The sequence below is a fragment of the Sesamum indicum genome, linkage group LG13 (assembly GCF_026168435.1).
Source record: "Sesamum indicum cultivar Baizhima isolate 11 linkage group LG13, ASM2616843v1, whole genome shotgun sequence".
NCBI lineage: Eukaryota > Viridiplantae > Streptophyta > Magnoliopsida > Lamiales > Pedaliaceae > Sesamum > Sesamum indicum.
The window spans coordinates 12,138,322-12,149,747 of record NC_142669.1 but is presented as its reverse complement, the minus strand read 5'-3'; the positions used below and the strand labels follow the sequence as shown (position 1 = coordinate 12,149,747).

At 36.0% G+C, this 11,426-nt stretch overlaps 1 protein-coding gene across 1 annotated transcript; it reads right to left on the bottom strand.

Annotated features, from left to right (window-relative positions):
- Positions 1–3,204: 3,204 nt before the first annotated feature.
- Positions 3,205–4,132, bottom strand: LOC105176797 (Rubredoxin-like superfamily protein). Its single transcript, XM_011099706.3, has one exon. The coding sequence runs from the start codon at positions 4,018–4,020 to the stop codon at positions 3,445–3,447; it is 576 nt and encodes a 191-aa protein (XP_011098008.1). The 5' UTR covers positions 4,021–4,132; the 3' UTR covers positions 3,205–3,444.
- Between the last annotated feature and the right edge of the window lie 7,294 nt (positions 4,133–11,426).

Below are 11,426 nucleotides of genomic sequence, written 5' to 3'. Positions count from 1 at the left end.
CCTATATCTTGTTGCAATGTATTGTATAAAATTATTGCAAAACTCATTGTTCAAAGATTGAGTATCGTGTTGGACAAGATTGTGAGCCCCTGTCAGGGAGCATTTGTCCCTGGTCGGAGCATTGGGGACAACATTATGCTGGCGCAGGAATTGTTCAACGAATACAACCAGATTCGGCGGCCACCGCGATGTGCAATGAAAGTTGACATCCGAAAAGCTTATGATACGATGGAGTGGGATTTTCTGTTTTCAGTACTGCAGTTATTTGGATTCCCTGATGGATTTACTAGATGGATCGAGGAGTGTGTGACAACACCCTCGTTTTCGATGGGAATGAATGGACAGCCTCATGGTTTCTTTACAGGCGCTAGAGGGCTTCGACAGGGTGACCCTCTATCGCTGTATCTTTTCGTGCTTGTGATAGAGGTATTGCATCTGGGGTTATTGCAGTTGATTGAACAAGATATGCATTTCACATTCCATTAGAAATGTAAAGCTGCCAGGATCTTCCAATTGAGTTTTGTAGATGATGTGCTGCTGTTTTGTAGAGCAAATATTGATTCCATTTGGGTCCTAAAGAGTGGGCTAAATCGGCTTGCTACCTGGTTAGGGCTACGACTTAACGTGGAGAAGAGTCATCTATCATATCACGATCTGCCCAGGGTGTTAAAGAGGAGATGTTAGCGATATTGGGATTCCAGGAGGGTCATCTCCCTATGAGGTACTTAGGTGTTCCTTTGTTATCTTCTCGTTTAACTATTTCTGATTGCCAACCATTATTGTTTAAAATTGATGAACGTATTAATAGTTGGTAGGGGTTGGCACTCTCTTATGCGGGGAGGGTACAAATCATAAAATCGATTCTTATGGCGCTAAAGTTTATTGGAGCTCTGCGTTCATACTTCCTAAAGGAATTATCAAGGAAATTGAGAAACGTTTGCGAGCATTCCTTTGGAAAGGCACAAGCAACAGTGGGTACGCAAAAGTTGCATGGAAGAAGGTCTGTAAATCGAAGGAAGAAGGAGGGCAAGGGATCCGAGAGGTTGGTACTCTCAACCAAGCTATCATGTGGAAAAAACTCTGCGAAGTCATTCGCTGTGACAGGACCTCTATATAGGTGGATTGGTTATTTCATGGGCGACTCAAGGAGGACTCTATCTGGACGCTTCCGGAGCACAGAGGGTCATGGGGATGGAGAAAACTGTAACGTCTACGACCATAGATTCGGTCATTGGTGGAATGTCGTGTTGGTGATGGAAGGGGATTTTACTTATGGAGGGACCCGTGGCATCAGTTGGAGCCTCTCATTAGCAGATTCCCACGTGGACCTATTACCTTGGGATTAGATGCATCGATCACGTTGAGTTCCGTTATTCATGAGGGGCAATAGCATTGGCCGTTGCTTACGGATGTGGAATATTTAGAGATTATTCATACGTTACCCCGGATTTATGGAGGCGACGACTGCATTATGTGGAGATGTACTAGTAGGAAGCCCACGACCCACGACATTTATCGGCTCATGAGACCACCTGGACCGAAAGTAGGCTGGACTTCACTACTTTCGGGTTTTCTGAAGATACCGAGACATATGTTCATTTTGTGGCTTGCGATACTGGAGAAATTAGCTACTACGGACAGACCATGGTTATCCCACCTTGGGAATTGTGTACTCTGTCAAGATGATATGGTGGAATCACACAATTACCTTTTCTTCCGGTTTAGGTATAACAGAGATTGCCTCTATTATGTTCCGCAAATGGTTCGTTTCCATTGGCCCAATAGGGATTGGGCGAGGGACATTGAATGGGGTGTGAGGAGGTGGCGTGGGAAGAAACTGCAGGTCAGAAATATATTGACCAGACACTTTCCAACTTGCAAATTCTTCCAAGCTTTTCAGAATTGTGTGAAAAGAAGTGCTACAGATTGTTGCTATTGGAAACTGAAGACAGTTAATCAGGTAATGAGACATTGTCCCATAAAGTGTTGTGTTTGTTACCTGACTGATTGCATATAATGCCTCCCGAATGCCGCCTGCTGCACACCCTGGCTATATCAGCAAAATAACCTGACATTCTTTTTGGATCTTTTGGCACGTTTACAAGCCTTCTATTGAACACATGAATCTACAAGCACGCCTCAATCCCAAACAATTAGGAACAATCCTTGCTCGCTTTCAATAGATTGCTATCGGAGCTATCCACTTAATTGCACACACCTCAAACCCTTAAAGTATTGATAATGCTCCAAGAGAGAATAGAGAGAGATTGAGAGTTATTTTAGGAGAGAAGAGTTTCGTGGAATCATACGTAATGATCGCACACACTATGATCCAGGAGACATACCTATTTATAGGTGTCTCTCAATGCTTATTACAAGAGGAGCCCTTCTCCCAGAGGAACTTGGGAGACTTCAAAGTCTATCTCAGATATAGATTATCCAAGATGAGTTTTTACCTCAACACCAAATTTAGGAGATTACAAACCCTGTGGCATATAAGGATTATTGAAGATGAGTTCTTATCCCAATATCAAGTTTTGAGACTACAAACTCTATTTCAAATATGGATGTATTGAATAATATTGTTAACTTGGATTAGCAATAGACCATTCTGAAAACACTGAAACAGGCATGCTTCAAGGGAAGAAATCCACGATGTGGAGCAGCAGCCAGAATACTGAGAGGTTTCACAGGTTGAGATGGGATGTCTCTAAGAAGCACCATAGCTGCGAGTAAGTCATCTGCAAATGGTCCCGCAATGTTCAAAGACAGGGAGCACCAATGAAGTTATTCCCCTTCAGGGACCTAGTGGTGCTGAGTTCAAATGGGAGATGAAGATGACGACAGATGGTAAGGTTTATCATTCTGGTGAAGTTTCTGTAGGGAAATGTTCAAGACACTTCTCACTATGGAATGATAGCCAACTTACTGTATCTTAGATGTATCAACTTTCTAGCACATGCTTATTGGAGTTCTCTCCTCTTTGCAATCAAGAATTGCCTTCACTCAGGTGTGTGTATAGTTCTTCACATAGGACTAAACAAAGATGTCGATTCAGGCCTTGCTCACTAAGAACTCGGAACTGCACTCGCTCTTACCGTTCAGCCATTCTGACAGTGATAAGAAACAACACAATTCTTGGCGAGCACACACCTAACACAATCACTGAATTGGAACTACACGATGAAAATTCACAGAAGAACAGAAGTGCAAGTACATGATTTTCATTGAAGTATTTATGTCTTCAGTTTCTTACTACAAAACGCTGTGTGTATCATTTTATACTTGACAAATTCTAAGCTGAGCTCATAGCCCAATTACCAATCAAGCTAAAAAGCATGTAAGTAGTTAGCAAACACTCATTTCCATTAATATACAATAAGAATACCATCTAACAAACATATAAACTGCATAATATGTAGAATAAACAGCCAAGAACTTTGATCATTGAAGAAAGTAACCAGACAAGAATAGCACAAAGCCTAAGAACAATCCACCATATATAAGCAAAGCCTTCTGACCAGAGGTGAGCGTATTACCACCTAATCCAAACTGCTGATTCTGCGCAAAGCCCGCAATCTCCATACTCTTGCTCTCGAAGAAGTTCTGCGAGGCCCCGCAAGTCGGGCATCTCCAGTCGTCGGGCAGCTTGTCGAAGGGCAGCCCAGGTGGGATTGGATAAGAAGGGTCCCCAACAGCCTGGTCGTATTTATACCCACAAGATCTGCATTCATATACCCCCGTGTTCACCACCGCGAACTTCTCCTCCAGCCGTCTCTTATCCAATTTATTCTCAAGTTCAGGCTCCGGCTCCGGCTCCTCCTCTTGTGGAGCAACGGGCTGCTCCTGCTTGTCTTCTTTGGAAACATCAATGGACTTGACGACGGTTTTGGGTCGGCGGAGAGATTTGACGAATGGGGATTGGGCTTTGATGGGCAGTCCCCGTGGGCGCGGCGGTGGTGGAGAATGGGCGGAGAGGGTGAAGAATGGGAAAGAAGGTCTGGTTATGGAGGAAGCCATTATGATAAGTGTGTCGTTATTTTTGGTTTTGCTTTCCTTAGTATTTTGATTCTCATTGAAAAAGAGGTATTCGTGTTTGTGTGTGTGGCTCCAAATGGCCGTAGAAATGAAAATGAATTTTTCAATAGAGTATATGCCTTCTTATGCTTTTATTATATGGGAGGTGGATAAGGAGATTTCATAGAACCCTAATCCCAATTTAATTTTTCTAAATTGTACCTATAAATGAATTTGAGGGAATAAAATAAAAATAGAAATAGAATGATTTTGATATATCATTCCTATATTTGGTATTATACCATAAAAATGGAAAAAGGAATTAATTTAATTAATTTTAAAGACTGAATCAAAACTTTTCAAACTACTCATTTTATATGTTTTGTAAACAATAACAATTAGAAATTATTAAAAAATAACAACAACTAAGCAACATTATTCAATGTATTTATGTATTACATAAGAAATATTATTTTAAAATCTTAAATTAAATATAAACATTATTGAAAGTATTTATATATTTAAAATTATTTTGTTAAATTGTTAATGAAAAAAATTCCAATCCCCACATGTTAGGAATAGGTAATATCATGGTGTGGGGATGAAATTACTAATTCATTTTTTAAGAGAATTGGAATTCCCATGGAATCATCAATTTTTAGTTTTTTAACTTATACCAATAACATATGTAGAAATAAAATAAAAAATGATAATTTTATCCTCATTCTATTCCAACGTGTCAATCATGGCCTTAATATTAATAATATAACACTTAGTAATATGCAGTACATTTATCGTGTGTGCATAATTTTATTCAATTTTTTTTATAATAAATAAGCGAATACAGAAAACAAAGCATAAAAAGAATGACAATTTAAACTAAATATTTGATTTATAAAAAAATGCTGATAAAAGAAGATTAAAGACAAAATATTAAAGGAGCGCGAAAAGAATCGTATGAAACCAAAAATAAACTAAAATATACCGTAGAACTTATATAAATTAAAACTCGATAAATTAATAATTTCTTTAAAATAATAAATTTTTTTTATTTGAATTTGGGTTCAAGGTCTAAATTAATAAAATAATAATTTTTTGAAAGACCCTTACATAAATTTATAGTCTCTTTAATATTATAAATTAACAAAATTATAAAATTAAAAATATAACTAGGACAAATTGTCGCTTATAACTAGTCCGCTTATAATTGTTATTGGACAACATTAATTATAAAAATGGGACTATGGTCAGAGTTGATGAGGAATTATCAGTGGTCGAGAAAAAATTATATAAGAGATCATCCAGAGAAGTGGCGAAAAATAATGTCGATAGTGCAAGTTCAAAATTAAGTTTGAAAGTTATGGAAGTATAACTTTGAAACTTAATTTTAACTTTTGGAACCGTCAAGAATTGGCAATCTGTTCATAAAATCGTTCCTAAATGTTACTTATATTGGATACTCCAAAAAAAAAATAATTTAGGCACGGTCAATATTTTCAAAATCGTTCCCTCATATAATAATTTTTACACTTTGGAACGGTAAAAAACTGCCAGACCGGTCCTAAAACCGTTCATATAGCAGGCTGATATACTAAAAAGAGAAAAAAATTCGAAATTTAGGCACGGTCTTTTTTTAGAATGGTTCTAAGACTATTCTTACATATAATATTTTTACACCTTAGAACGATCCAGAACTGCTAGAGCGTTCGTACAACCGCTCCTATGTCTAGCTAGTATTCTAAAAAGAGAGTAAAATTCGAAACTTAGGAATGGGCGACTAAATTTCACCGTTTCTAAGTATGTTCCAATAAATTTAAGTACGCGCCAAACGGAGAACTGGAGGGAAAATTAAATTAGGAATGATTTGGTATTTTTTTCACCGTTCCTAAGTTTGAATTTTACCATACCCATTCCTACATGTGTTGATAACTCGGTTCCTAAAGTATTTTACTAGTCCCTTTCCTACATATTTCCAGAGCCCGTGCAAAAGGGTGTCAACATCTTGCTCGTTTTCATCCTGATTATGATATCTCTACATTCGAGACCCTAATTAATGCTAAATTTTAATATATAACAACACTTACCATATGTCAACATTTCTAGCGATCCGATCTAAAATTAGACGATTTGATTGATAGTTGCATCATTTTTAACATTGTTGATTGTGTATCAAATATGATATCTCAAAATCCGTACAACAAAAATGTCCCAAACATCATCGAATGTAGTATTTTGTTGATTTGATCCAACGATCCGATTAAAATTTTGACGGTCTGATTATGCGATCTAATATAACAGTATAAGATGCTATTTAAATCTACGTAATCGTAACAATTTTGTACATACAAATATACATGATCTTTTGAACAGTTGCCAAATTTTATGAAAAACATTATATGCTTTTCATTGTCTTAATTACTTGTTGGTCTATTTTTTCCTGATCATTAACATATTTAGGACGATTTTTTCTATATTTTTTTTAATTTTCTTTATTTTTTGGAAAATTAAATTCGAGACACAAATAATAACAGTTTACTTAAATTAGGAACGAGTTATATAATACTATACGGAAACCACACCATATTGCACAATTTGGAACGGGTATTAGGCACAGTTACTGCATAGGAACGATTTTTTTTAGTAATGTCGGTCACAAAAAACAACGTCGTATTGTAAGTTAAAAACGACTTACTTAAAAATGATCGTTCCTACGCCCGCTCAAAAAATTAGCATATATAGAACATTTAGCAGATTTTTTTCCTCTCCTTCCTCCTCCTCTTTTCTCTCTCTCCCTCTCCCTCACTCTCTGCTGCGCGTTGCACCTGCTACTGTTTGCCTCCCGCGGCCGTTATTTCCCTCTCCGCCGCCGTCGAAAAGGTTCCCAGATAACTCTCATTCATAATTTCCTACCCCACCCCCACCCTCAGACCCACCCCATTTCTACCACAACAATCCCCCACCTCGCCATTTCTGAAATTTTTTAAAGAGAAATTATATTAAAGAGAAATTTTATTGAAAACAGTTAAAGAAATTTCGATTTTTTTAGAAATAACTGGTAATTTTTAAATTTTTTTTAGAAATAATTGGTAATTTTTAAATTTTGTTTTTTTAGAAATTTTATTATAGAGAAAATATTTTCCAAGTTTTTTTTTTGAAAATTTCATAATTTTTAGAAATAATTTCAGAAATACTTTTTTTTTAAATATTCTCTCTAAATTTATCGTATTTTGAAAAACATTATGTAAATTTTTGTTTTTTTAAAAAAAATTTTTATTTAATTTTTAAAAATATTTTCTGAAAATATTCTCAAAAAATTACTTTTGTAATTTTCGTAATTTTTGGTATTTCTTAAATTTTTTCTACAAATTTTTTTATACTTTTTAAAATTTATGTGTAATTTATGCTATTTATGTGTTATTTATGTAATTTATATGTAATTTATACAATTTAATAAATTTAATGCAATACATGTGTAATTTATGCAATATATGTTAAATTTGTGCAATTTATGCAATTTATGTGTTATTACACAAATTTTGATTATTTATGCAATTTAATAAAATTTTAGATAATAATCACATTAATAAAGAATTAATGGAATATTAACAATAATACATTAATAAATGTTTACATAATAATTAGAAAAATTAAAGAGAAATTGGGACAATATTCCTCAAGATCATTTTTACACAATAATCTACATAATCACAAAATTAATTTAGATCAATTTCTCCAATATTACACTTTAACATATTAATCAAAATAATTAAAATAAATTATAACAATAATCCCCGAACATCATTTTTATATAATAATGTACATAATCACAAAATTAATTTAGGCCAATTTCTCCAATATTAACATTCTTACATATTAATTAAAATAAATTACAACAATAATCCAATAACATTTTTACATAATAATGTATTCACAAAATTATTTTAGATCAATTTCCCAAATATTAATATTTTTACATACTAATAAAAAAATTAAAATAAAATAGAGCAATATTCGCAACATATATTTATATTTTTACATAATAATGTAAATAATCAAAAAAATAATTTAGACCAATTTCATAATTTTTTATCAATATCTAAAAATGACATATTAATGTCAATAATCCAAAATTTTAGACTAATACTTTTATGTAATTGGTGTAGATAATATCTAGTGGTACGCAGCCTCTACCGCGTCGTCGAGGGTGTAGCCGCGGTCGTGGCCCGGTACTACCACGAGTACCATCAGATGCTTCCTAGGTTGGGAAAGCATCCCCTCAACCACCCACACCACCTCATACGCCTGCACCGTCCCCCGCTCCGCAGACTTCAGATGATGCTGGTACATTTGGAGCTGCATGCACAGCTCTGGATGATGCATTATAGCAGCCTGCCATATTGGCGGCTGCTCCACCACCACCACCATTGATCCCTCCACCATCAAAACGCCAGTACATCAGCCTCGATGAGGCGAGGTAAGTTGGTTTACCTACTTTTTTTATAATGAATTATTTTATTTTTAAAATGTTAATTAATTGTTTAATTTTTAATACATTTAAGGTCTGACTAGTGGTTTCACGAGCACATCAATGCGGTTGTGCGGGGACATTTCTCCCACTCGTGGTCGTGTCTGAGGCAGTTGCCGCCAGGGCACCAGCATTTTTGGTTCGAGAGCATGAAGGTAATTGATTTTAATTTTTTTTATCTAATATATAATCTAATTGTTTAATTTATTTTACTAATATTTTGTTTAATTTTATTACTGCAGATGACCTACTTGTGGGACTGCGACGATGAGTCCATGTTCCGGATCTTCCACACATGGGCTGGAAAGTACATCAGGAAGACCTTCTCCTATGGCTGGCCAACAAGGTTTGGCTCCAACTCTAGGGGTACTGGGCCAACGAGGGCTTCTAGCAGGAGTCCTCAAAGAATAAGGCGAATCGGGCGGTGAACCCCATGATGTCCTCAACTGTCTACCGGGGGTGGTGTGTTCCTCAGTCAGCATGCACAAGAGAAAGTTGGTAAGTAAATATAAATCATTTGTGTGTTAAATAATTATTTATAAATAGTATGCGGCATAATTAATTAACTATTTTTTTCTTATACAGGAGAAGGAGCTCAATCGGCCGCCCAAATAGATGGAATTATTCGAGCACTGCTACAAGAAGAAAGAGGATGGCGGTTGGAACGAGCCAAGGGCGGCGGAGGTGGCGGTAAATAGCTATATAGTTTATATTATTTTATTAATAGTTAATTATTAATTGAATAAAGTACTAATATTTTTGTTTGTTTTACAGGAGATATTCTAGAGGATGCTGGAGATCGTTAGCCCCAACCCACGGCTGACGACCTTAGTGCCCCCACCGAGTCTGAGGCTTCGGTGGCGATGACGGAGCAGCAGATGTGGTTAGCTGCAGTTGGGGGCAAGAATAAGGGCAGAGTATTCGGTCTTGGTTTTGAGGCCCATATCTCCAGCCGCACATTCACATCGTCACAGCCACCTTCAAACCCAGTTATGGAGGACCGTACCGGCCGTCTCGAGACGATGATGGCCGACTTGATGGACATGATGCTGGAGATGCGGGCCTCCTTGTTGACTGTAGCACGGCCTCTGACGAATCCCTCGATCGAGAATCAAGATGAGGACGAGGAGCGTTTAGATTAGGTTTTATATATTTTTTCATTTATGTGATTAACTATTTTTTATATTAATATAATTTTTTAAAATTATTTATATTTCTTAATGGTTATTATATTAATATAATGGCCACTTTTTAACAAAAGTATCAGAAGGAGGAAACTGTGCATCCCCTCGAGAAGTAAAGTAAAATAGGCTTGGATTTGCTTTCTTCAGCATAAAAAAGGAATAGAATTGTACAGCAGTAGGAGTCTCTCCTAAATTTCTTACCAGGATGTGAAAACTAGCAATAATACTAAAGGCTTTGGGGCAAACTGATTCAAAGGCACTTTGAATAAAGTGGACACTTTAGCAAAAAGAGAAGGGTTTGGACATCACAGACCAGCTTCTAGCTAGGCTAGATAGAAGCTCACGAAACCCTCCGGGGTGAGTAGGGGCATTCAGCAGAAGAATGGATCCAAATAAAAAAATCATCAGGTATCCCAAATCGAAACCTAAGATCACATATATGCTCCTCCTTCACACACAAGTAGTAAACCTCATAAATACCAGAAACTACCAACACGTCCTTTATCTTTCTCCTCTCAGATTTTTCCTAGAAGTTCTCCTCTTGCTGCTCACTTCTCCTCACCCTTGCCCCCTTGGAGGCTAGAATGAGAAGTATCAAAGAGAGTTGCTAAGTCAATTATAAAATCTTCTATCACTCGCTAATCTACACCCTTTTCAGATATGATTAAAAAATCTAAAGGAAAAAAGGAGACTTACCTAGAGATGATGACACTACGTGATGAGTGTCGAAGTCACCAAAAATAATTCCTACTACACTTGTAAAAGTGGGAGTAGGGTCGATCCACAGAGATTGACTTTAAGTTGATTTCTTTGAGTAAAATAGAAAATAATGGGGGGAAGATTGATGATAAAAAGAAGTGATTGAAAACTAAATAAATAATTAAAAATGCCTTATGAAGATATAAGAGAGAGATTTTCCGGTTAAGGCTAGAATTATGCTTGATTCTTGTGAGTTGATCATTGATACAAGAATAACACATGTATGGACAAATAAAACAGTTATGGTTGTTGGTATGACCTAACAACCTCACCTTTCCTTACCTTTTCGTTAGCCAAGGTACGACTGTTGGCTAGATCCCTAATTAACAGACAACCCTGGGAACATCCACAAGATTTAATCTATTAACAGCATTAAGAATTACAAAGGCCTGATTCTAATCAACAAACTCCTACGAGGATAATTCGTTTAAACTAGATCATGCATTCCCCATAATATAACTAATTACTGTGACACAATTAATCATGCTACGTTGCTACTAAGCATTGAACTAAATAAACAATTACGCGGATTTATGAAGTCCAATTAGCTAAGCAAACCTTCTTGATAATGAACAACTGGTCACATTATTCATAAATCAGACGTTTGTAATTAAAGCACAGAGAATAGCATGAATATTCGTTTAACAAGTCTAGAGCGCAGATTAGATCTCACAACATGATGGAAATCAAGCAATCACCATACCTTAACCAGAAAATAAGGAATTTAGCCGAACATGTTAATGGAAAAACGCACTAGAAAGTGGAATTCCATTAATTCTGGCTGTAAAATAAAATAAAAGAGAAAGGATGAACAAAGAATTCTATAGAGTTCTAAAATAATAACCGACTCCCTTCAAATAAAGAGATCCCCCCTATTTATAATAAAAGTCTCCTATGAATCTAGACGTAGTGGGGGGATAGATACGTGATAAACTCTAAAA

What these genes read in the sequence shown, in the direction of transcription:
- LOC105176797 (XM_011099706.3), bottom strand. Translation starts at nt 4,020, where the DNA reads ATGGCTTCCTCCATAACCAGACCTTCTTTCCCATTCTTCACCCTCTCC.